Source organism: Biomphalaria glabrata, chromosome 9 (assembly GCF_947242115.1).
Source record: "Biomphalaria glabrata chromosome 9, xgBioGlab47.1, whole genome shotgun sequence".
Lineage (NCBI taxonomy): Eukaryota > Metazoa > Mollusca > Gastropoda > Planorbidae > Biomphalaria > Biomphalaria glabrata.
In genome coordinates, this window is record NC_074719.1 from 19,266,841 (window position 1) to 19,294,537 (window position 27,697).

General features: G+C 37.3%; 1 protein-coding gene across 1 annotated transcript; it reads left to right on the forward strand.

The window, feature by feature from the left end:
• Positions 1-270: 270 nt before the first annotated feature.
• On the forward strand, positions 271-26,392 carry LOC106063394 (putative tyrosinase-like protein tyr-3). The gene is made up of 11 exons (XM_056041285.1): positions 271-311; positions 8,365-8,595; positions 8,753-8,906; positions 10,852-10,964; positions 16,000-16,257; positions 17,346-17,568; positions 19,802-19,947; positions 22,571-22,873; positions 24,555-24,748; positions 25,418-25,573; positions 26,100-26,392. Exons 2-11 carry the CDS (start codon positions 8,372-8,374, stop codon positions 26,213-26,215), a joined length of 1,887 nt encoding a protein of 628 aa, XP_055897260.1. The 5' UTR covers positions 271-311; positions 8,365-8,371; the 3' UTR covers positions 26,216-26,392.
• The last annotated feature ends 1,305 nt before the right edge of the window (positions 26,393-27,697 follow it).

Sequence of the window (27,697 nt, forward strand, 5' to 3'; positions counted from 1 at the left end):
TTTTTCTCTATGTAAGATTTAATTTTTTTTTTTATTTTGCATGTTATTAAATTGTTTAGTTCATCAAAACCAATTTAAAAACAATAATAATGCAACGCCAGAAGTGCCATTTGAATGCGACATCTGAAGGTATTCATATAGTAGAGAGTGTCATCAGAGACAGACGATGATGTATACATTTAACACTTCACTTAAAATAATGTTGCCAAAGCTAACTGTATATTGAGAACCCCTGTTTTAATTCGAACTCAATGTATATATAAGATCTTTAAAGTTTGAGCGAGTGCTTACTTGGTAGTAGATGAAATCCAGTAAGTATTCTTTTGAATTACGCTCTTGAAAAGTAACAACTTACAATGTTTCGTTGTTTTTAATGTCTAATGAATTCTCTATAATCTATCATTAAAAAATTTAATAAATATCTACGTTTATCTCTAAATAATGAGAAGATAGCTTGAAATGTATACTCTGGCTACCAGGATATTTCATAATATTGAATTGATGAGATCAAAATGTAATACTTTAGAAAATAATAAAACCAGTCATACAGTTTTCTACAACGCAGTTGATCCCTATTTCTTCACTTCCTTATTAGGAACTTGTATTGTGTAATTATATTTTTTTTTTGGGGGGGGAGGGGCAGAATAGAGTATTGTACTTTATTATTTTAATCTCGCATTTGATAGAAAAATGGGACATAATTACCTACTTTTACATTATGGCATGACATAATAACGTCTGTATTTTATTAGATAGAAGATAAGAAAGTAATTTCTAAACAAGTAATTTGTAATGTGAATAAAATAATGATTGAATCAATATAAAAGGGAGGGTATAAAAATGATCTAGTCGTGTGGTCTGTGCTCTGAACTGTCGTCTTGATAGATCAAACCCTGACCCTAACCGCTACCACCCTTCGTTCTACATTTGGTTTGACCTAGGAAGTAATAACCTTCAACTCTGAACCAAGATGTATAATGGCCTAGAGCTGGAGCTGTGCCAGCTTCCATTCCCTGCAGGAGGTTAGGAGCCAGGATGTAATACTCTTCATTTCTAAAGAAAGGCCAAAACCTTAAAGACAAGACATGAGAAACTGTCAGTAGTATTGGATTCTTTGGTCTGATATCATAGTATCTTCAATCTTAGTATCTTCAATCTTATTATCCCTTTTCTTCATTGACAATGTTATTCCAATGTAAAAATCGTATGAAAAGGTCACATTGACAAAATCAACCATGAAACAGAATGACGAGTTAAGAAACCAGGTGGTCTTGACTAATTCAAGTCAGAAACTCAGAGCCCCTATAAACTCAGAGCCCCTATAAACTCAGAGCCCCTATAAACTCAGAGGCCCTGTAAACTCAGAGCTCCTATAGACTCAGAGCCCCTAGAAACTCAGAGCCCCTAGAAACTCAGAGCCCCTAGAAACTCAGAGCCCCTATAAATTCAGAGCCCCTATTAACTCAGAGCCCCTATAAACTCAATGCCTCTATAAAATCAATGCCTCTATAAACTCAGAGCCTCTGTAAACTCAATGCCTCTATAAACTCAGAGCCCCTGTAAACTCAATGCCTCTATAAACTCAATGCATCTATAAACTCAATGCCCCTATAAGCTCAGAGCCCCTGTAAACTCAATGCCTCTATAAACTCAATGCCTCTATAAACTCAGAGCCCCTGTAAACTCAATGCCTCTATAAACTCAATGCCTCTATAAACTTAATGCCCCTATAAACTCAGAGCCCCTGTAAACTCAATGCCTCTATAAACTCAATGCCTCTATAAACTCAGAGCCCCTGTAAACTCAATGCCTCTATAAACTCAGAGCCCCTGTAAACTCATTGCCTCTATAAACTCAATGCCTCTATAAACTCAGAGCCCCTGTAAACTCAATGCCTCTATAAACTCAGAGCCCCTGTAAACACTATGCCTCTATAAACTCAATGCCTCTATAAACTCAGAGCCCCTATAAACTCAGAGCCCCTATAAACTCAGAGCCCCTGTAAACTCAGAGCTCCTATAAACTCAATGCCTCTATAAACTCAAAGCCTCTATAAACTCAGAGCCCCTATAAACTCAGAGCCCCTGTAAACTCAGAGCCCCTATAAACTCAGAGCCCCTATAAACTCAATGCCTCTATAAACTCAATGCCTCTATAAACTCAGAGCCCCTGTAAACTCAGAGCCTCTTATAAACCAGCGGGTAAAAAAAGGAGAAATGTTTCCGATTTCTTAAGATGTTTGAACACTTTAACTGGATGTCTAGAACCTAAAGGAAAAAAAAATTATATAAATAACTTATACATAAATGTGTCTCTACTTACTGTAGTAGACTTATTAGTTTTATAGATATGATGGTTGGGTATAGCTGCAAGGCAACAGAGGTTTGAATTCAGAGTTTTCCTTCTCCTAGGTGGGTAGCCAGCCATGGCTAACGAGCCCTTCCTGCCCGAAGCTTTCTGGTTAAGAAAGGCTTCGGGAGTCAACCCTGAGGAAAAATCAGGAGCTGGCGACCCTAAGGCAGTTTGCAGCACCCAGTGCAGTGGCGTAGCTACCAATGTGCGGGTGGTGAGGGCCGCACAGGGCACCAAGTGGAAAGGGGCACCAAAATTCCCCCAGTGTGTATTAATTTCCTATTTCCGTGAGCTTTTCAGTAAAAACGACTTATTGTAGGGACACGAACAAACATTAACTACTGTATTTTAAACATGAACTAACGATTTATAAACTAGTCATGTCGCTATTTTGTTTCATCTCCTTGACTATTTCTTCAATACAATGTAAGCTATAGAACAGTTTGAATCTAATTTACTAGATTTATTTCGGACACACGGTACATGTTGTTACTACACGGATCAATGCTCTGTAATAAAAAGAAGATAGGCCAACCTTTTTTTACTTCATTGTTTAGTCCATTGGTTTAATCTAGATATTGACTTTACAAATATATTTCTAAACTCTAGCTCTAAACAATTGCCTTAGTTTATTCATTTCTTTATGATTCTTTATAGTTTAATTTTGGAAATAATTCTATTGTAATGTCAATATTTTTAAATAATCTAACCTTTGTTTTCTACGAGTTTTTTTTAAGTAACTAATTAATTGTAATACTGTAACGTAAACAAAATGATGGACAATGCTCAAGACTGACTAGTCTGGCTGGCGCCTCAAAACCCTTTTTAGCTCAGACGGAGAAATCGGCATCTCTGGTTCTGTCCGGTCTGGATAGACTATTACCGACCCATCGGTATAACAGAAAATGGCATCTGATGGGTAGGACTTTAGTGTAGCTGATGCCAAGTTTCGGAGTATGGCAGGTGTTAATCGCCTCTTGGTGGCTCCCTCTTGCCCTATAAGGGACATGCTTATTTGTGGGGCCGACTTCTCCTCCACGGAGGGCAAGTACTAATTATTCTAATTGGGATTCTGTCAGTGGAGAGCCCAGCTGATTTTGACCAATTGGCCGAAATATGAAGGAACGATCGCATTTGATGCTTTTCCTCTCTCTCCACTGTCGCACTAAGATTGAGGTGGGTAGCCTAGAGTCGCCCCTTTTATAGCGCTCATAGGCTGTAAGTACCGCTCTCTCCCTCCTTAGATGTAAAGGGGCCACGTTTGTTAAGATTTCAGCAGCGTTTGTTGGGCTTGTCCGAAAGGTGCCTGTCACGAGTCGAGTCTGTGACCTATTTCGACCAGTTTCTAGAAGCGAGTTCAAACCAGTGCAAGTGTCCAGCGTAAACAAGTTAATTTTAGATATCCAATCAAAGAAAGAGGTTAAGGGAAAAAAATAGCACAAGTCAGCTTCTAGAATGTCAAAGTTACTAAAATAATTATCTGAGAAAGTTCCATGATTCTGGAACGTACGATCAAAAAAGTATAAATTAGGGGAAAGTCAGACGGGGTCCTCGCATAGTAGTAGTTCTTGTAGAGCGATGGTCCTCGATTATTCTTCTCTTAGTAAAGGTTTATTCAAGTTTTGTGATATTAGCAGGTTCATTAGTTAAAGTTTTATTAGTTGAAGTTGAAGTTATACTAAGTGAAGTTTTATGTATCTTTAAGTTTTATTTATGAAGTGTCAAGTTGTTAAGTTGACAAATACAGAGAGATGTTTCTTTCTTCACTTCATATGAATTTATCAACTTATTAATACAATCCTTCGGCTAGTCGCTACAGTGCCACAAATGAACCTTAGTGCCTGTGATTGTACTCGGTCGAGTGATTCGAGGGCAGTTTTACTAGCATATACTTGAGCTGTACTCAATTTGTGATCTGACTGCCCCTAAGTACAATGTGCGTAGCATGTAAGCTTTGACACCCCACTTTGTGCTGGCTAGCTTTCTCCGAGGCTTTTCTTTCAACTTCCTGGACGTGCTGGAGCATTGACTACTTTCTATCCAGGGTCACCCCTAGATATTTTGGAATGTTTTAACGATGGAGTCGCAGCCCACCGAGTTGGAGCTCGAATAGACCCTTAAGAATGTCGATTCCTAGGCTGAACAGGGACCAGGTCGTTTTGGCAACGTTTATCTGAATCTGTCATTTGTCGCAATACGAGGAGATGGTTTGGAGGTCTGCTTGTAATGCCGCATGTATTTGGTCGGCTTTCTTGCCGGTTGACCAGAGGACAATGTCATCCGCATAAAGCAGTTTCTTTGACCGCAGCGAGGTGCGTTTCTTAAATTTCTGAAGTCTAAAGAAGCATCGAGACAATTTCAAGTCACATCATTGCCAGAGTCCACCGACTATAGGAGAGCTGTTAATGGGTATAAATTACCTTAACAATTAAAATCAACAAAGCAAGATGAGACGGTTAGCATTGAATCCAGAAAAAAAATGATGAGGCTGACATCGTGAAAAGAAGAAAATACTTCAATACCGCAGGTTCTAGAGACTAAAGGACAGCACACAAGCATGTCCTCAAAAATTCATACTGAAGAAGCTGAACCATCAGACAGTGTAAACAATACAGAAAGCAGGATAATAAACTCTAGACTGAACGACATTGGAGATTGGCCTGATGTCATCACAGATAATATTCGCATACACCTTGTCACTCAAGGATCTGAAACAGTTCAGCGTATGGACAGTCAATTCAGAGAGGCGTATAGACATCAAGAATCAACAAAAGGCTAGAAAGCTTTCAAAGGCTTGGTTTTTCCGGCAAATGTCAAACGGCGAGAAAGTTCTTAGAAAGTGGATGTGTTATTCGCCAAAGAAAAAAGAATTCTTATTTTGCTTCCCCTGCACACTCTTCTCAACAAGATCAAGTACCAAATCTTCATTTAAATCCAAAGATGGATTCAATGAGTGGTGGAGGTTATCCCCGAAAATAGAAAAACATGAGACCAGCAGAGCTCATATTCAGTCATTGCTTGCTTGGAGGAAACTTGAAGTTTGCCTGAGAGTAGGGAACAATATTGACAACAAGGCCCAAGATTTGATTATACAAGAGACGAAAACCTGGAGAGTTAGTAAAATTATTATCAAAGTACGATCCACTCTTGAGGGAGCATGTGCTTCGAACTAAGCTTTGTTCCAGACCGAATACATACATGTCTCCACAAATACAAAATGAATTTATTACAATATTGGGGGATCACGCTAAAAAACAAATCATACAGCAAGTAAAACAAGCCAAATATTCCTCTATTATTTTTGACAGTACTCCTGACATCTCAAAGCTGGATCAAATTTATAAATTTGACGGTATGTTGTCATGGATAATGACGGGGTGCAGGTTCTTGAGTCTTTTGTTGACTTCATCAACACAAAGGACAAGCATGATGCTGGAATCGCTGAGATGATTCTAGAGAAATTGCGTTTGGATGGCTAAGACATAATGGACTGCAGGGGTCAAGGCTGTGAAAATGCTGCGGTCATGAAAGGTCATTAAGGTCATGAAAGAATTAACAATATTTGATTAATGAATACATATTATTTTGAAAAAAAAAAGTAAGGTTTTGCAATGTTATTAATTAGTTATTTGTTTGTTTGTTTTTTGTTTTTTTTTTGGGGGGGGGCATCAAGATGAGGTACCGCACCAGGCATCATATACTCTAGCTACGCCACTGACCCAGTGCTACACTCTGGCAGAACCTGCGACGCCGCTGACCCCAAACTTTGGATACCTCAGCTGCGTGGAAAGGGAGAACTGATGTGTGGGCGTCATTGTTCCGACCACATCTAATGCCCAGGCATTCATCTCACCGAGATATTCCATAGTCGCTTCGCGATTGAAGAGAGAGAGAGAGAGAGAGAGATGATGATGATGGAGTTGCATTGAACAATTGTTATACATTACATTATGCTCTTGAAATTTTCATTAATAAAATGTGTTTAAAACAAATGGGAAATTTGAAATTATTTTTTAAATTACTTTCTATTTTTATAGAATTGGATTTTAAAATTGTTAGCTATAGTAACTATAATCATATTCTTCTTTGCAAATCTTTGTTGATATTATGGAAAAATATGGCACATAGAATCTTTTCATGTATGCTAAATTGTTTCAGATGTTTGAATACTATTTTTACAAAGTTTATATAAATAACTCACAAGGTAACGCGCTTGGCTTTTAAACCGGGGTCAGGGGTTCGAATCCTGGTAAAGACTTGGATTTTAAATTTCGGGATCTTCGGGCGCCTCTGAGTGAGTCCACCCAACTCTAATGGGTACCTGACATTAGTCGGGAAAACGTAATAGCGGTTGGTCATTGTGCTGGCCATATGACATCCTCGTTGACCGAGGGCCACAGAAACAGATGACCTTTGTTTCATCTGCACTATTGACCACAATGTCTGAAAGGGGAACTTTACTTTCACTCTAAAAAGTTTCAACACGTCATTTCTCCCACACCCTTTTATTGATCAATATCTAACTTCGCACAATTATACATTGGCAAAGACAAGAATATTAATAATTTAACAAAAAATGAAACAAGAAGTCAATAATTAGTGGTAATTATTTATTGTAATTTATTTATTGTTGTGATACCAACAATTGAAATACATTTTTCAATATTTCCAAATTCGGTTGATTATGTAGGGTTTTGTCCCTTCGATAACTAAACGCGCTTGACCAATTCTTAGATCAAATTGAAATTTTAAACAATTATTTACTGTACCTAACAAAACATGAATCAATTAAAATCTATTTAATTAGTCAAATAATTATTGGTAATTTACTATTTAGTTTAATAAGGAATAAGGGAAACAACTTCTGCATTATTACGAGAAATAATGGTGAGGGCGGTGTTTTCCCCACATATAAGATCAGGGTCGGACTGGGTATCAAAATCGGCCCGGGCATTACCATATCAACCGGCCCACAAATGAATGGCATGTCATATCATGAGCGTAGCCAAGAATTTTTTCGGTGGAGTGGATTTTTTTCTACCCCCCTCTGCAATATATATATATGATGTAAATTAATCTTGATTACATTCTGACCTTTCATTCTTTCTAGCGTTTTTTTTTTAGCCTAAAATATGTTATTTTTTAAATTAGTAGAAAAACAGTGCACACCACCAAGGACAGTTAGGGAGTCTGGGGGAGTGCTGTGAGCTCACCTAGCTTCGCCCCGGATCCAAACATTATTTCCGTTATTTTAAGCTTTAAAAAATGAATATTCTGGGGTCTCCACAGTGCAAGTAGCTTGCTACTCTTCCGCTAAAAAATAAAAAAATAAAAAATAAAAATCTGCTATTCACTGCACTCAATTATTGGAGTCCAGCGACTGGTAAAAAATAGTTTTGCTTAAGTTTTTGTTTAGGAGGGTGAGGATAACCACAAAACCCCATTTGGCTACGCTTGGGAAATTCGGTGACTTGTTGAATTTCAAGCCAAATGAGGTGTAATAAATACATTTGTAAAAAAAGAAAACGTGTTCGGACACGTTGTCTTTCAGTTGTCTGCACTGAAAAAAACAATTTCTTTGGTCGCGACAAGACCGGCCCATTTGGTACCGGCCCACCGGGCGTTTGCCCGTTTGCCCATATAGCCAGTCCGCCCCTGTATAAGATATGTTTGTTAAAAATGATGAGGGTGTCTGTGAAGTGCTTTCTTTTGTCCCCCTTGAGACCGCTTCCCATTCTTTTATTGACCATACGGAAGTCATTTAGGGGTGAGGGAGTCTTATATTCTACAGATGTGGCCTACCCGTCGCAGCCCAGACGGCATCATGATTGTACCTACTAGTACATACATTTAAAATAAACAGTTAGACAAAAAATTATTTTGTTTTCGATCGGAAAGGGAAATAACTTCTACATTATTGAAAAATATAGTTTTACATGTGGTGTTATTTCTCTTAGATAAGCTTTTGTTTTTATTTGAAGTATTTTTATATTTTGCTTGTTTTTTTTTTAGACTCATTATGGAGACACCTGTCTTGACAGCCATCTTACTGGTCAGTATACACTTGACCATCGCCAAAATTTGTGAAATTCCTTTACCAGAAGGATTGGAGGAATGCTACAAGCGAGTTCAAGAAGAGAACGTCGACTCTTATGTTGGTAGTCTCTACAGCTGGCATTGCGAGCATTTGGTCGTGGGCACCTACAACACGTCAGATGATGAGTTCCTGTATGAACGACAAGAGTGAGTTCAAACTTAAGTACATGCGTCCTCTATATATAGATTGTTTCGTCTGTAATTTTACCTCTCCTGTTTGAAAAGTTACGTTCAATAAACAATATCAATAATTTATGCTAGCTCTTACATTTCCATGCTTGATGTTGGTATCTTATTTCTTCAGGTATATCAAGCAGCTATATGAAGAAGCCTTTGGAAATTCCTCAAGAACCAAGCGTCAGACTCCCTCGCCTTGTGTAAGACGTGAATACAGGATGCTGTCACTGTTTGAGAGAGTTAGGTTTCACAACGCCATTAACACGCTGAAGAGAGACACGGTATGTCAGTTCTGTTTCCCTTTCAACTCATAGTGTGAGCTTGTAGGTTTGTAACTTTTAGCGCCCCCGAAAGGGGAAAAGACGCTATTAGTTTTGCGTGAAATGTCTGTCCTTCCCGTTTAAATCTCGTAAACTAGAAAAGATAGTGAAAATCCGACATCATGATATTTTAGACCATTAAAAGTTCTGATGCAACGGTTTAACGCATTTATGCAAACGGTTTTTGATTTTTAGTCAAAAGAATATTTTTTTTACATTTGTATTGCTAAGTTAAGTTCTGACATACTAACTACTACTTTACATGAAAAAAAAATGATTACTTTTTTTTAAAGAAAAAATTTATTTAGTACACAAATACAAGTTGGACATAGTTTAAAACAACAATTAATTAGTAATTTTTAATATTATCGCGTGAACTGCAATGTGCTCATAATATATTAGAATTTGTTACTCATGGATTTTTTGTTTCTAATTATACGAATTTATTTTTGAGGAATTAGAGATTGACCATTTACAAAGCAATTAGATCAATTAGATATTAATTATAAGACATCAGTTAGGCCAGGTTCACATCTAACTTCACATTGACTTTCACCGATCCTTTGGTCTGCTGGACCGCTGGGGCACCACACAAGTTCTGTCAACCTTCTTTCTCCATTCTTCTCTGTCATTTGTCTTTGATAGATTTTCATTGTGACGTTCTTTCTGAGAATATTGAAACCTGCCTCTTTATCTGCCTGGGTGGACCACTTGGGGGGACCGATTTTGAGTTTGTGTTTCCACACACTGTCTTTGTAACCTTGTTTTTTTTTGTGTTAATTTTGTATGAGTTTGTTGGTTTGTAGTTTCGCTTTTTTATTATCTTTGTAAGTTAGTAGGTTTGTAGGTTTGTTTTATCATTATCTTTTTGTGCATTGGAATTGTAAGACTGGAAATGCTGATATTACTCTTCCTTAACAGTAATAAAACAAAGGCATTAAGTCCTTCAGGTCTACTAGAAGTTCACAGGCTAAAAAAGTGAACAGGAGTTATTAATTTAAATATAGTTCCAAAAATATATTTAAAAAAACGGTTGTATTAAAAATGTTGAAATAAATTTAAAGGTGTTTCACATTTCTTTTAAGATTGCATAAAAGAAATAAAGTAGTAAAAGTAAAGTCTTTATCGAGGTTCGAACCCAGAACTTAACGTTTGGAAGCCAAACGCTTAACCACTAAGCCACCACGCCTGCTTCATATATTGTAGACTAGAGATTTATTTGTTTGTCTCCAAGCTACTATTTCAGACTTCCAATAAATTGAGAATTAGCATCAATTCACTTTCATTTCTTGGGCTCAAGGAGATTCTCATAACACTCGTGTCTTACACCAGTTCTAGACGGTGCGCTGGAGCATACCAATAGACACTTGCGCAGGGACAGTGCTACATCATCAGAATATATTCAAACGACTGATTAACTGGTTGTCCAATTAACTGGATTAGACAATGAAAATTTTAACACTATTTCCTCATTTTAAAATACAAAGATTTAAAAGAAGCACAATTATATACATATTCATAGGCATTGTTAGGACACGATTAGGAGTTTGGCGCGAAATGTTGTTTCATCAAAAGGGTAAATGTTTGACTTAGTAAAAATGACCTGGCCATTAAAAACGAGACTAGGATTTCAAGTGTAAAAAAAGAAAACACAGACTACAGCTGTAGAGAGATGTCAGCTTTACTTTCTAAAAGTATATATTTTAGCTTCACAACATTGGACGGTTCCGTTCATTATTAAGCATACTAATCGACATCATTCATCTTGATATTGTTGACCTCTCGACTGTGCTATTGGATTTGGTTATTAAATTATCAACACCGTTTAGACTTATCTGCACAAGTCATGCCTAACAGTATACATTCATTATTTCAACATTTTAAAAATGCTTATTTCTCTAAACAGTCAGTTCGACCCAACAAGTATGACGCCATAGCAAGCATACACCAGGGAACAAACAATCGTATCGCTCATGGTGGACCTGGATTTCTCGGATGGCATAGAGTTTATCTACTCGTGTAGGTGTTCACATTTTTTTAAACTTATGCACTAAATCCAATAAACACGAAAACCTAAGCACACACACACAGAGTACTCCATACATCTTCTCCCGTTAAGCACACACACACACACACAGAGTACTCCATACATCTTCTCCCGAGTTCCATTAAGCAGACGAGATTTTGGATACATTAGTGCAGTGATGCCCAACCTTTTTCGGCCGGCGGGCCATTTTAATTTTCGAAACTCGTGTCGCGGGCCACATCATCGAATAGATAAAAAATAAAATAGAGAATAAACCATTGTAAATAGATTTATTAGAAACCCGTAGCACTACTTGGCCTACTTACACACGTAATTAGATAGGTCAACTCAGGGAACATCAATACTGACTGATGGGAAGACATAGCTCTAGACCGCACCAGATGGAGAGAGACAGTGACCAAGAAAGCTATGGACAGTGAAAGTACATGGGTCTCAGCTCAGGAAGAAAAACGTACAATCCGAAAAACGGCCAGCTCCTCTACCACCGAAGCAAAAGCCACCTTAACCTGAGCTATCTGTGGACGGGAGTGTTTCTCCAAAATAGGGCTCCACAGCCACATGAGGAAGTGTGCTCTGAGATGAACCATAGTCGTTCTACGACTGAAGGAGGCCAATGATGATGAATGACTCAATGAAGTGCATGTAAACATTGTGATCGTCCTCAACACTTCATTTCGGACATTTGAAAAGTTTCATCAGGCAACACGGAAAGGAAATCAATTGTCTGCATTGCTCTAAATTTCTCAATTTTGGATGTCTGGCTTTGTAAGTCAATCAGTTCCAGTTACAAATCTGTCTGAGCCATCCTCAGTGGCAATAGAAAACAGTTCAAAATCTGCTGCTATGTCATTGAGTTTTGAATGGAAATGTTTGGAACTCATATTGACCACTCGTTTTGCTTTAACAGCTTTTTTTCCAAAGGACAAATTCTTTCATCATTGCTAGAAAGCACATTTCTCCTAATTTGAGCAACTCTATAGCTTGCCCTTACGATGAACTCATTTTGTTCTCTTTTTTTCTCGTCAATTGCTCAACTCACATAGCTAGGCGTAACTTAGCGATCTTTTTTCTTTGAGGCTCAAACCAACAATGCTTTCATATTTTTGCTTTAAAAATGACTTTGCTATAGTTTAAAAAAACAGCCACATTTTCTGTACAAATCATGTTGGCTTATTATCATGTTCCACAAAAGCAAAGATGTGTCCACTTTTCCCGGCATTTGCTACATTAAGAATCTATTTTTCGTTTATACGGCTATAGCATTTCATAAATCAACAAATATTAAATGGTAATACCATTCTCTTTGATATAAAATGTTAGAATGTTACCAAAAAACGATGCCGAATTGATGCCCTGTGTTACACACTAGATGTTAAGAGCACGACTAGCTCAAGGCAGCAGCGGAATTATCCAAAAACCTAAAGCAACTGTCAACATTTGTCACCGAAACAAATATACATTGTGTTCATTTAAAAAAAAAATATGAAAATTAGAATAACATGGATTGGAATGAAATTCATCAAAGAAAAAGTGTGAGTCCTAACGTTGGGAAAATACATCTTTCAACATTTAAAAAATTTTTCTTCATTTTGTGCCGATGTTTAGGCGGGGCGGATGGAACCACGTCGCGGGCCGAATCTGGCCCGCTGGCCGTAGTTTGGGCATCACTGCATTAGTGCATTTATATCGACATAGCAGTCGAATTTTGACAAGATCGTTTTGGGTCCTTAAAATCGAATTGTCCAAAAACATGAACATAAGCTATGTAGCAAGACGTGGCGTGATTTAATGTATGCAACATATGAAACGTTTATTGAATTTTCATTGTGCGATCTGCACGTCAAAATAAATGTACAAGTAACTAAAAGTCATTTTCTTTTTTATAAATTCTAATTAATTTAAAGTTCAGATTGAAATGTGGAGAAAAGAGATCACACTTTATATATATCAACCAATAATGCATATTTTAATTCAAATTCAATCATTACTTATTCTACTGCCCAAAAAAGGAAACTTGACACAAGGCCAAAACTATAGAACGCTAAGTCTGATCAGTCATCCGAGCAAGATAATGCTCAGAATAATTCTCGACTAAAAAAAAAATAATTGAGGTAGCTCTTTCCAAAGAACAAGCAGCCACCAGAGCAGGCAGAAGTAGTGTTGAATGAATATTTCACATCAAACAAAAGAAATAGGTTCACAACTTCATAAACTTCAAAAACTTTTTGACCTGGTTTGACATGATAGTATGTGATGAGGGAGTTCAACATAGATACAAACATTATTGGTGTTATCAAAGCCCTATATCAAAATGCGAATAGCTCAGTACTTCTGAACAACCAAATATTGGAGAAAGTTTTAGGACATCCATAGGAGTGGGGCAAGCATTCTCTCTCCGGCTCTTTTAAACTTATTTCTGGAGCATATTATGATGGAAACTCTAGAAGGATTTACTCCTAGCTCGTCTATAAATGGACGGCTTATTTCCCTTCTCAGGTTTGCAGACGATATAGACTCATAGGAGAAAATGCAGACCAGATAAAGATTATGCTTTAAAACAGGATGCTGCAGGTAGAGCACTTGGTTTCGAAATCAGTGCTGACAAGAGCGAAGCTTGTGGTGGAGATAGTGGCCTAAAATTAGAAGTTGACTTATTTAAATACTTAAGGTCCAACATAACAAGTTTAAGCCTGGCATCCGATGCCATGACAAATCTGTGGAAAATAATCCTAGTCAAATTTAAAATGTTTTCCTCGCACTTAGTCTCTGTATTCTATGTGGTTATGTTGGACACTGAAGGCTGAGACTGAAAGCAGAAGCCAAGCTTTTGAGAGTAAATGCTACAAGAAAATGCTGGCTATCAGATACCAGGAAAAGAAGACATATGAGTGTGTACTTTTACAAGTCCACTCCCTGGCTTGGATAAAAGGAGCTACTCCTCAATACTGTGTAGAGACGGAAACTGAGCTGGATTGGTCCTATTGTAAGACATGACTCGCTATCAAAAGTCCTACTTCAAGGTACAGTGGAGGAAGCACGAAGACAAGCTTGTCCAAAGAAAAGTTGGCTGGATAACGTAAAACAACTGCACCGGTTTTCACTTGATATCCTGCTAAGAACAACTGCTGACCTGGAAAGTGGAGGAATTGGGTCACGCGAACTGTCACAGCACCACTAGGACGAACTGTCACAGCACCACTAGGACGAACTGTCACAGCACCACTAGGACGAACTGTCAAAGTACCACTAGGACGAACTGTCACAGCACCACTAGGACGAACTGTCAAAGTACCACTAGGACGAACTGTCAAAGTACCACTAGAACGAACTGTCAAAGTACCACTAGGACGAACTGTCAAAGTACCACTAGGACAAACTGTCAAAGTACCACTAGGACGAACTGTCAAAGTACCACTAGGACGAACTGTCAAAGTACCACTAGGACGAACTGTCAAAGTACCAGTAGGACGAACTGTCAAAGTACCAGTAGGACGAACTGTCACAGTACCACTAGGACGAACTGTCAAAGTACCACTAGGACGAACTGTCAAAGTACCACTAGGACGAACTGTCAAAGTACCACTAGGACGAACTGTCAAAGTACCACTAGGACGAACTGTCAAAGTACCAGTAGGACGAACTGTCAAAGTACCAGTAGGACGAACTGTCAAAGTACCACTAGGACGAACTGTCACAGCACCACTAGGACGAACTGTCAAAGTACCACTAGGACGAACTGTCAAAGTACCACTAGGACGAACTGTCAAAGTACCACTAGGACGAACTGTCAAAGTACCACTAGGACGAACTGTCAAAGTACCACTAGGACGAACTGTCAAAGTACCACTAGGACGAACTGTCAAAGTACCACTAGGACGAACTGTCAAAGTACCACTAGGACGAACTGTCAAAGTACCAGTAGGACGAACTGTCACAGTACCACTAGGACGAACTGTCAAAGTACCACTAGGACGAACTGTCAAAGTACCACTAGGACGAACTGTCACAGTACCACTAGGACGAACTGTCAAAGTACCACTAGGACGAACTGTCAAAGTACCAGTAGGACGAACTGTCACAGTACCACTAGGACGAACTGTCACAGTACCACTAGGACGAACTGTCAAAGTACCAGTAGGACAAAAGCTTCACACTAAATGATCTAGATGTCTTCCCTATTCAGATGTTTTAAAATAGAAATTTCTCGATGCTGAAGTAACATAAAACTTTTTATTTCTAATTAACTCCCTTTACCTGTGTACCATTCAGTGTTAAATCTTGAATCTTCGAGAAAGCAATGAGCAATGTGTCGATACACTTCCTGTTTGCACATCTCTTGGGACATTGACACCATGTGGCACGATAGCATCAAAGTTACTCTCTCTTTGTAATATGGAGTATTTAGATTCAATTACTATGATTATATTTTCTTAATATAGAATAAGCAAATTATGTATTCCGTATTTTTATTATTTAGTAGATTGTTGTTTTTTTTTCATTTGAACATTTATTAACGATAATACAAACACGGCCTATTGTAATTTTAAATTAAACCTTCTTTGTTTTCAAGCTTAACTCATTCTGCCTGTCTAGAAAAAAAATTGAACACATTATTTCTCCACTACTCATTCTCGGATTGTACGTAACAAAACATGAATCAATAATAAAAAAAAAAGAACACCAATAAATCAATTAATTACTGGTAATTACTTATTTTGTTTAAAACAATTAAGGTAATAAATGCCTCCTTCAGTATCAAGCGACATAGCTAAACTATGTGGGGTTTTGTCCCCTTAGATAAGTGTACACGTTATTTGGATTATTTATTATACATAACAAAACATAAACCAATTTTAAAATTTAGCAATTAGTTAATTAGTTATTGCTAAGTAATTTTTTATAACAAAAAAGGGAAATCATTTCTACAGTATTAAGACATAGTTATAAGTGTAAAGTTCTTCCCATTTGGTAATTTTTTTTCCTTTTATTTTCTGGTTGTTTTGTTAGATATGAAACAGCTTTGAGGCAGGTCGACCCAAACATCTGTATTCCTTATTGGGACTCCACGCGTGATAACGAGCTTCCAAACCCATATAGCTCCTCCATCTGGTCCAATGAATATATGGGCACACCTCGAGGTCCGGTAATTGCAGGACCGTTTGCAGGATGGAGACTTCCTAACGGGATTCAACTGACCAGAAACACCGGAGTTGACGGACAGCTTCTTTCTGTGACCAACGTCCAAAACATTTTATCTCGACGAAGGTAAAACCATTTTATAACTTTGTGCAAAGTTGAATTCAAATCATTGCATGTTATAATTGTATCTGGCGATACACTTCACAATTACACAGAGTAAGAAATACATTGGTGTTGGAATACATGAAAGGTTCTCATAGAATCGTCATATGTACGGAATTTTACAACATTCAAAATTCTATAGTTTAATTAAAGTAAATATTTACAATTCAAACATAAACAATATTAAAATGTTATTTATCCTTGGTTAGACAAATATTCTAATATGAGCCGACCCGCGGCGTAGCATACGCCGCTATTCAGTGAGAAGATTACTTGTTCTCCCCCCCCCCCCCCCTCTTTTTTTTCTGAGCCGCGCTCTCTGTCGCCGCGAAAGTTACATGGGGTAACTCTATCCGATTGCAGAAATAAAAGGAGTTATCTTTCCGTAACTTTTTCATCAAGGGTTAGAGAGTCGGGGTGCGTGCGTCTTGTCCCGCATGGTTTGGCGACGTAGATAATTATATATACAGATGCGTCCTTTTCTTTGTTTTTTTTTTGGTTGGGGGGGGGGCGATCCATAAAGAAAACATAATGAACATCTAGAACAGACGCGAGTCCCTTAAGATTTATAACAAATGAATTCACATTAGACTAGAGACTAGAGATATACATGCAGTAGAATAACTGCATTTAGAAACACTTCTGGTAAGAAGACTAAAAAAGTAAAGCAGCCATAATACATACGACAATTAACCAAAACAAAACACTATAATATATTCAAAAAGACAAAGATAAAAGGCATATTTATTATTCTATTCTCTAGGACACATTTGTACTAGAGCCTCTTGTTACAAGTGCCATCAGGTTGCCAGCCAAGAAAACCAATGACTTAACCGCACATTCTAATTATGGATATAAACTGCTATTTGTAGATTTTTCTGGCTGATTCAGGCAACCAATTCTATGCTTTAATGGCACTAGGAAAGAAGGAGCACTTGTACAAATTCTTCTTAGCATTTGGAATAAGAGAAGTGACCTAATTAAAATGCTATCATTAACCACTGTCAATATGGTAGACATAGGTATAACTATTTTGTATCTTTATAATTTAGACACGAAGAGATAGTGGTGGCGCCAGGAGTCCCATTTCTTTACGACTTAGAACTGAACCATGGCTCTGTTCACGTCTACGTTGGTGGAGGTATGAACAATCTGAACACTGCTGCATTTGATCCTATCTTCTTTCTGCACCACGCTTACATCGACTATATTTGGGAACTGTTCAGAGCGAGAATTCGAAGTCTGGGCGTCAATCCGAATACCTATCCTCAAGTTGTAAGTACATTTCAGTTTATTTACTGGCATGGTCTCTAAATGCTAAGACGTTTCAATTTTTTTTTTTATGATCATAAAAGTATTTCCAGTTCTATGATCTCTCGACCTATTGCTAACATTCAGAAGGGAAAATGACTCTATAATTAACCAACGCGTTCTTCTCTTGGCGACAATAAGCTTCCAAAAATAATGTTTTGATAGCAATGACTACCACTCCTTCACATTTTCTGAAGAGCATTATTAGCGGCCCCTGAAAATGGAGTAACAGTTTTGTGGTCTGTAGTCTGTATCTTAGCCCGTCCTTCTGTCACGTCCTTCTGTCACATCCTTCTGTCACGTCCTTCTGTCACATCCTTCTGTCACATCCTTCTCTCACGTCCTTCTGTCACATCCTTCTCTCACGTCCTTCTATCATGTCATTCTGTCACGTCCTTCTCTCACGACCTTCTCAATCGTCCTTCTGTCACGTCCTTCTGTCACGTCCTTCTGTCACGTCCTTCTGTCACGTAATTCTGTCACATCCTTCTGTCATGTCCTTCTTTCATGTCCTTCTGTCAAGTCCTTCTGTCATGCTGGATCTCAAAAACTAGAAAAGCTTTTTGAAATTCTGGTGTCATGATATTCTGTTGCTTACAAAATTTAGGCGAAGCAGCTTGTCTGTATTTTCTAAAGGTTAATTTTTTTTTATTGCTTTTATATTACCTACCAGGGCCACCGCTACCTATTGCGCAATGTGTGCATTGCACGCTGGCGGACGAATGTAAGGGGCGGCTGAATCATTATTCCTTATTCCAATGTTCCTATTTTTTTAAATTTTTGCCTTAATAATTTTAAACTACTAAAATATTTTATTTCAATTCTAATGATTTCATTATCTTTTGAAAACTGGGGGTGGGGTGGTGGGAGGTGTGACTATATTTGTACAATAAAAAGTTATTTTGGAAAATGGAAAGTAAAAGAATAAAAAACAAAAACAAGAAGCGGTGCTCGAAGGACCCCACATAGTTTCCATAGGCGACAACTGTTTTTGGTCTTGAATTTTCTCACTTCATTATAGTGACGACTTTTGTGTCAAAAAAAAAAACGTCCGCGACAGAGACGTCTTACTTAACACGAACAATATTTTTTAACGATCACGTCCTTCACAGACGTCCGTGCGCAACATGTAGGCCTACCTAGAATGTCCCTCGTAAAATACTATTGGCTAAGGTTGCTTCCTAATTATTAAACTTAATATGGCCCTTGCCTTTTTTTTATTAGGATGACTATTTCGTTTTGAAAGTAAACACACCAATATTCGCCTTTTTTAAAATTCTCTCTTCTGACTGCGAGACAAAGGAGACGCCAGGAATAGACATTCTGAAGTTGAAAACGCCGGGGAATACGCTTAGCGCCGAGTCCCGCCTGAAATCAAACCTCTAGCCGACATAAGAGAACACCTGCCGCATTTTGTACACAACACTATTTCGAAACAAAAAACGGACTCGCTTTAGTAAAATGTCATTATCTAAATTTGGATTCTACACATAGTGTTAAAAAATGAAACATAAAAAATAAAATTAAGACTAATTTTCTTTTCTTTTTCATTAGAATCTTTAACAAAACATGCAAAGTTAAAATTGAATGTAAAACTTCTTAGATGGCAGGGGGGGGGGGGTACGACAACGGTGCAAATATGAAAGGAAAAAAAGGAATGGTCTACAAAAAAAAAAGGGAACGGCATTTTTGTTTATTTCGCACGCAGGCGGCCACAACCCTCGCCGCGGACTGTTAACTATACAAGCTCTTTTTCTATAGAATCGCATCATTTTAATTGCAATATTGAAAAGACTCACATACTATTAATGAAAGTAATTTAATATTTAATATAACACACCACGGCATATATATTTATATATATACATATATATATATATATATATATATATATATATAGATAGATAGATAGATAGATAGAGATAGATAGATAGATAGATAGATAGATAGATAGATAGATAGATAGATAGATAGATAGATAGATAGATAGATAGATAGATAGATAGATAGATAGATAGATAGATAGATAGATAGATAGAGATATATAGATATATATAGAGAGAGATATATAGATATATATAGAGAGAGATATATAGATATATATAGATATGTATATATATATATATATAATATATATATAGAGAGAGAAAGAGAGATATATACATATAAATATATTAATATCACGTTTCTATTTCAGCCCACAAACAGTTTTCATACTGCTAACTATCCAACAGGTCTACTTGGATATACCCAAGTCCAAGCGTACTCGGACAGTCTGGCTAGCAGAGCTAGGTATGAGCCAGTGCCGACTTGTTCCAGCACCTCTCCTGCTTGTGGAAACAGGTATAGTAAAACACTGCCCATCAACATAAATCTAACATCGATTACAGTGGCGTAGCTACCAATGTGCGGGTGGTGCGGGCCGCACAGGGCACCAAGTGGTGAGGGGCCCCAAAATTCCCCCAGTGTGTATTATTTTCCTATTTGCCTGAGCGTTTCAGTAAAAACGACTAATTGTATGGACACGAACAAAAATAAACATTTTATTTTAAACATGAACTAACGATTTTTAAACTAGTCATGTCGAAATTTTGTTTCATCTCCTTGACTATTTCTTCAATACAATGTAAGCTTTAGAACATTTTGAATCTAATTTACAAGATTTATTTCGGACACACGGCACATGTTGTTACTACACTGATCAATGCTCTGTAATATAAAGAAGAAGAAGAAGATAGACCAACCTTTTTTTACTTCATTGTTTAGTCCACTGGTTTAATCTAGATATAGAGTTTACAAATATATTACTAAACTCTAGCTCTAATCAATTGTCTTAATTTATTCATTTCTTTATGATTCTTTATAGTTTAATTTTGGAAATAAGCTAACCTTTGTTTTCTACGAGCTTTTTTTTTAAAACTAACTAAAAATAGAAAAAACATGAGACCAGCAGAGCTCACATTCAGTCATCGCTTGCTTGGAGGGAACTTGAAGTTTGCCTGAGAGTAGTTAACAGTATTGACAACAAGGCCCGAGATTTGATTATGCAAGAGACGAAAACCTGGAGAGACTACCTGAAGAGAATGTTGGACATCATTCGTTTTCTCTCAAAGCAAAATCCGTGGGCATCGCGAACGAGCTGAAGAAGTGTTGGAAGGGCAAAATCAAGGCAATTTCTTGGATTTAGTAAAATTACTATCAAAGTACGATCCACTCTTGAGGGAGCATGTGCTTTGAACTAAGCTTTGTTCCAGACCGAATACATACATGTCTCCACAAATACAAAATGAATTTATTACAATATTGGGGGATCACGTTAAAAACAAATCATACAGCAAGTAAAACAAGCCAAATATTTCTCTATTATTTTTGACAGTACACCTGACATCTCAAAGCTGGATCAAACTTCCCAAATTTTACGGTTCGTTGTCATGGATAATGACGGGGTGCAGGTTCGTGAGTCTCTTATTGACTTCATCGACGCAAAGGACAAGCATTCTGCTGGAATCGCTGAGATGATTCTAGAGAAACTGCGTTCGGATGTATTAGACATAATGGTCAAGGCTATGATAATGCTGCGGTCATGAAAGGTCAAAACTACGGTGTCCAAAAACGTATTCTAGAAGTCAATCCCAAAGCACTATTCATTGCCTGCTCAAACCATTCTCTTAATTTAGCAGGAATTCGAGCTGCTGAAGCCGAAGTCGATTCGGTAACATTTTTTGGTACACTGGACCGTTTACACGCATTTTTCTCAACTTCAACACACCGCTGGGATATCCTCATCAAAATAACCGAAACTAGCCTTAAACGTTTAGTTGAGACCCGCTGGAGTGCCAGAGGAGAAGCCGTCAAGATGGTTAAGGATAAATTTTCTAAAATTATAGAAACTCTGGAGTCATTAACTAGCAGAGATGAAAATTCATCGACTAGATCTGAAGCAGGTAGATTATTAGTTGCTATTCAGTCTTTTAATTTTCTCACATATCTTGGATTTTGGGCTCCTGTATTAACTGAAATTAATGATGCGCAAGTCTACCTTCAAAAAACAAGGATTTTCTATTCGACACTGCTCACTCAAAATAAAAAAAGAGACATTTTTAAGTAGTAATTGAGAGGACATCGCTGAAGCCAGCTTTACCTTTGCCGAAAGCATGTGCTCAGATCTGAGAATCAGTACAGAACCTTAAAAAAGTATTGGCCATAAGAAAAATGTGCCTGGTGAGAACATAAGAATTCACATATGGATGTGTTTGTTTGTCTTCTAAGCGTGCCCAACATTGCTGAATGTCGCTTTTATTTTAGTTGTTCCTCACCAATTAGATGAACCCCGTGGAACCTGGATCCAGGAACCAGAACAGCTGATCTTAAAAATCACTCCAATGATTTTCCTAGACATTTAACAATTGATGTATATCGCTTAGAAATGAATGACTAGCTCTTTGGTCACATGGAAAATACTCTGGTTTGACCTTTCTAATTATTCAAAGTAAAAATAAATAAATGTAAATGTAGCATGACAAGGGGACAGTCAGCCATTGTGTTCCGAAATTATAGGATAACAAAGTAAATTAAAAAAGTTGCTTCAATTTTATCGAAAGTGTATCCAAGCTCTACTGTTAGGGTTTATTTATTTACGTAAACTAATATAGATTACATCTAGATTCTAAAAGGAGATCTAGATGAAGACTAGATTTTAAAAGTTCTAAGTCAGAAGTCTAAGTCTAGTATTAGATCTAGACGGCCATAAAATGATAATATCAATATATAATCACAAAGCTTATGAAATCACGCTGGAAGAATTGATAAATCCCGGGTTCGATACCCAGTTTGAACAAAATATTTTTTTATTTTATTTTATTATATTTTAAGTTGTATATTGGAGTTTTTTTTTTTAATTCATTTTTTTTTCTTATTATTTACTAATCTTATTTTTTCTTTTTGTCTTTGTCTGTCTTTGTGCAAGATTTCTTGTGTGCAATCGTTTTACAACTCGATGTCTACCAACTAGCAGAACTACTCGAGGCAAACGTTCAACAAATGCTCCAGACGACACTTGCAGCTCAGCACCAAACTATGGACTTCCATATCAGAACGACTTTTGTTGCGACCAGAAGTGTGACTCGAGCTATTGGGCCTACGTTCCCGTGAACATTGTCTCCATGAGACCGCCGACATTCAATCATTACGACAGTTACCCTGTTAGAGCCGGCACTGTAGACACCAGCCACGACATCTACCAGCCTCTAGCATACAACATGACTAACAGGTTCTTTTCATTTCTTTAGTTTAGCACCGTTACTGAAAAGAGAGATTCTTTGTAGAGGATCATGAGACGCACCTTTAAAGTTTAGAAAGTCCTTTTTTTTTTCACTTATTAATTGTATTATTTTGCTTTATTGAAAAAAAATATTAACAAATATTTATTATATTCCTATTTAACAAATTGTTGTTTTGCTTCATGGCCAAGGTCCTTCAAGCATAATCTTGAACAAGCAGAATAAAAAAAAAAGTTAAAAACAAAATCAATAAAGGTTATATAAAGAAAAGAACCAAAATATTAACTGTCATATATCTCAATAATGCAAGATTGTTTCCCTTTTCTATATAAAACAAAATTATATAATTACTACTATTTAATTAACTCATTTGCTGTCATCGACAATGAATAATTATGTAAAGTTTCAAATTTATCCCAGAAAGGATCAAAACACTCCAGCGTTGAACTGTTCTTATCTTCATACCTTATCAAATACAGACGTTACTTCAATAAAGAATAGCATTACGTCATGCGAGTGCTCCTATGTGAATCTATTCATGCATGTTAATCAATGACTTAAATTCTACAAATTCACGGGTTTGCATGGCTGACTCAGGCAACATATTCCATGTTCAAATAGCGCTAGGAAAGAAGATAAGACTAATTTGTCCTAGCATATGGAACAAGAAATGTCGTTGGGACATCTTCTTCTTCTTCTTCGTTCTCATTGTTATGTTGGAGCGTTCAGATGACTAGACCAATACATGAGATGAACTGCGCAGTGGTTTTCTTTCTATTTGGGTGTTTTGGGGCCAGTGTCTTATAAAGGCCTCTTGGTAAAGAGAGCAGTTTTGGAGGACGTGGTCGGCATTCTCTGGTGATACTCCACATGGGCAGATCTCACTGGTTCCGATTTTGAGCTTTCGTTACATGTGTTGTCGCATTCTGTTGTGTCCGGTCCTGAATCAAAAGATTAGACGTTGGTCTTGTCGGGATGTTGGGACATCGAGATGACGGTGTTCAAGTAATAAGCCGATATCCGGCTCAAGGAAAAAAAATGTTTTTAAATATTTTATTTGAAGTTGTATAATGGAGGTATTGTCTTTAAAAAAAAGTATTTTTACTATGCTTTTTCTTCTTTTCTTAGCATTGAAGCGCTTGTCGATGGATTTTTTAAAAAATCGTAATTTTCAAGTTATTAGCTTACATTTCTGATTTATGCCTTTGTTTTCGATTAAACAAAAAAAAGCGGATAACCTAAACTCATGTTATAGGATTGGTTTTGTTACTTTAGAGTTCGGTCCAAATAAGCAGCTGGTGCGGTATACCGTCTGTCCAATTAAACGGATGCGACTCTGCATCTCTTGCTTTCTAAACCTGGCGTCCTGGGTTCAAATCTCGGTGAAGATTGGGATTCGAATTTCGGGATTTTTAGGGTCCACCCAACTCTAATGGGTTCCAGACTATAGTTGGTGAAAATAAAGGCGATTTGTTGTGCTAGCCACATGACACTCTGCTCGCTAATCGTTGGCCAAAAGAACAGAAGACCTTAACATCATTTGCCCTATAGATCGTAAGGTCTAAAAGGAAAACTTTAAATTTACTTTATTTGTACTCTGTAAAAAATTATAATTATTTAATAAGTGTTTGTTAATAAGTACCTATTGAGTCTTTATTCACGTTTTCACAGGTATATATCCAGCAGACAAGGTAAACCAATGACCTATGACAGATGTGTAAATGATACAGTGTCAGGTCAAGTCTTCGTGTACTCCCGCGGTATAAACTATGCCGGATATTATAAGGAGTCGTCTCTCATTGATCAAAGGCTTCCAATTTCTTCTTCTGTTGGGTTTGTGGCAGTCAGGAAACCTTCACCCGGAGGTTAGTACACGATAACTAAGGTTATGTGAATTGTGAATATATACGACTATCTCAACTTGCTATGCAATGGCTGCATAATATCTAACTTACATTCACTGGGTGTGATTTCTTACATTTTAACAATTATTACAACATACTCATTTCTTTCAGTACAATTTTAGATCTTGGTCATAGATTGTATTCATTACTTACATTCTAATTTATTCAAAGGTTCTATTCATCTTTTACATTCTACACCACATCGCCCTAACGCGGTGGCTGAGTGGTTAAGCGCTTGACTTCCGAACCTGGGGTCCTGGGTTCGAATATCGGTGAAGACTGGGATTTTGAATTTCAGGATTTTTAGGGCGCCACTGAGTCCATCCAACTCTAATGGATACTTGACTTTACTTGGAGAAAGTAAAGGCGGTTGGTCGTTGTGCTGGACACAAGACCCCCTCTCGTTAGCCGTTGTCCAACGAAACTGATGGCCTAAACATGATCTGCCCAAATATCGCAAGATCTGAAATGGAACTTTAATACTTAACGTCGCCATAAATGTAAAATATTTCTCTAAACTTTATGGGCTGTAAGGAATGGGAGCACTACACATTTAAGTACACACTTACGTACACATTTTGGAAAATTTTAGAAAATGTGGCTATTTGCTACTTTTCTTGCTCTCGCTAGCACCCACCAAGGTTTTGATCCGAGCTCACGATTCTTGCGGTAGAGAGTGCTTTGTTACCTGTAAAGATCCACAGACGCAGCGGTACAGAAACTGCTCTGGAGCCATAGCCGTCAGTACTGAAGCACCTCTCATGTTTAGTTACAGCTTTGAAACAGGTGAGCCAACATTGTGTAGTGTTTTTAAAATGCATTCTCTGAAACAGACCCTAGCTCTATGACTCAACGCTTCTAATTGTGCCGCCTTTAATTCACTCAAACCTATGATATGTGGACCTTTCACTACACGGAACAAAGGTCTGAAACTCTCTCACCACTGATTGAAATCAATTTTAGTGCTACAATCAATTAAAAAATATAAATAATTACTTGTATACAACTGATGTAAAAGCCTTAAGTTTTTTAGCTTTTTTTTTTTTATTTTATTTATCACATAGAGCCTACATAGCACAACTTACATATGATTATTTTATTCAGCCCTATTGGATAGCTGCCTGTTCGGGCGGTTTGTGCACTGGACTGTCTTTCGGACTTATCGATGGTCCCGGGTTCAAACCCTGCCCGCTCCCATTCTCGTCGTCCTGTGGGAGGTTTGGACTAGGAAGTAAATTATCATCAACTTTTAATGAACATCAGAAACATGTCAAACATTTTACAAACATTTTACTGTTATCTTTCCCTACAGCTGTGCTGAGCGTGTTCGACTTTAAATACAACATCGATTGCCCCAGGTACTTAACTAACAACTTCTTCTTAACTGTGTACTGTGACTACAAGAACTCATTCCAGTATGCAGAGTGACACAGCATTCACTTTGAAGAATTGTTTGGAGATGTACCAATGAGATCAATACCAGCATGTTGTGTGAGCTATTACAACCTTGTATATTCATAAACCATAAAATTGTTATTTTTTTAACTGAGAAAAAATGAAAATATGTCTTAACTTTTCAATACATAGACATAGTTTCTAAATAAACGAACTTGTATGTGTTATGTCAGCGCGAAGAGGACATACTATTCTTCTTCTTATTTTTCTTGAAACTGTCAGGTAAAGTTGAGCCTTCGGCTCTTGGAACTCTAGGCCAGCAAAAGTGAACATACTATAAGAAGATAGCCAATTCTGGTTAAGATTTCATGAGCTTCAATTTCAGACATGTTTCTACTTACTCGTATTGAAACAATCAACAATTACATTAGGAAGTGCTACTGAAAGAGTTTCTATTAGATTTTACAATCATATTTACAAAAACTGTTTAAAGTTCAAAAAGGCTTATTTTAAAAAGAATTTGTTTCAGTCTTTATAAAATACACACACTGTACACATTGTAATATCACTGTCGACTAAACAGTAAATATATACGAATTTATATTTACTAAAATGTGCATAAACATTTTTTCAAGAAAAGTTATTTTTTATTAGCGGCCCCCGAAAGGGGAAAAGACGCTATTAGTTTTGTGTGAAATCTCTGTCCGTCCGTCCCGTTTAGATCTCGTAAACTAAAAAAGATAGTGAAAATCGGACATCACAATATTTTAGACCATTCAAAGTTCTGATGCAACGGCTACTTTTTTTTTTCCTGAAAGCGAAAAATCTAATTTTTAAAATCAGTTATGCAAGCAGTTGTTTAAAGAGAAAAAGCTTATTAGTATGAATTAAAATATAGACCTAATTTAAAACGAATAGTAATATTGTAAACTCCATATAACTGAACTTATGACCACTCCGCAGTACCTGATAAGAGATTGAGCCCTTTCAAAGCAATTATATCAATTATAAGACTTCAGTTAGGCCAGGAGAGGAGCGGTAAAGCGCCTGGCTTCCGAACCTGGGGTCCCGGGTTCGAATCCTGGTGAAGACTGGGATTTTCAACTTCGGAATCCTTAGGCACCTCTGAGTCCACCCCAGCTCTAATGGGTACCTGACATTAGTTGGGGAAAACTAAAGGCGGTTATGCTGGCTACATGACACCCTCGTTAACCGTAGGCCACAAAAACAGATAAACTTTACATCATCTGCCCTATAGACCACAAGGTCTGAAAGGGGAACTAGTTAGGCCAGGTTCACATCTAGCTTTGCATTCACTTGCACCTATCCTTTGATTTGCTGAGCGTTGGGGCACTACTCAAGATCTTTCAACCTTCTTTCTCCATTCTTATCTCTCATTTGTCTTTGATATAATTTCATTTGGATGTTCTTTCTGAAAATATTGAAGCCTGCCTGGGTGGACCACTTCGGGGGCCGATTTTAAGTTTGTGTTTCCACACAAACAGTCTTTTGTAA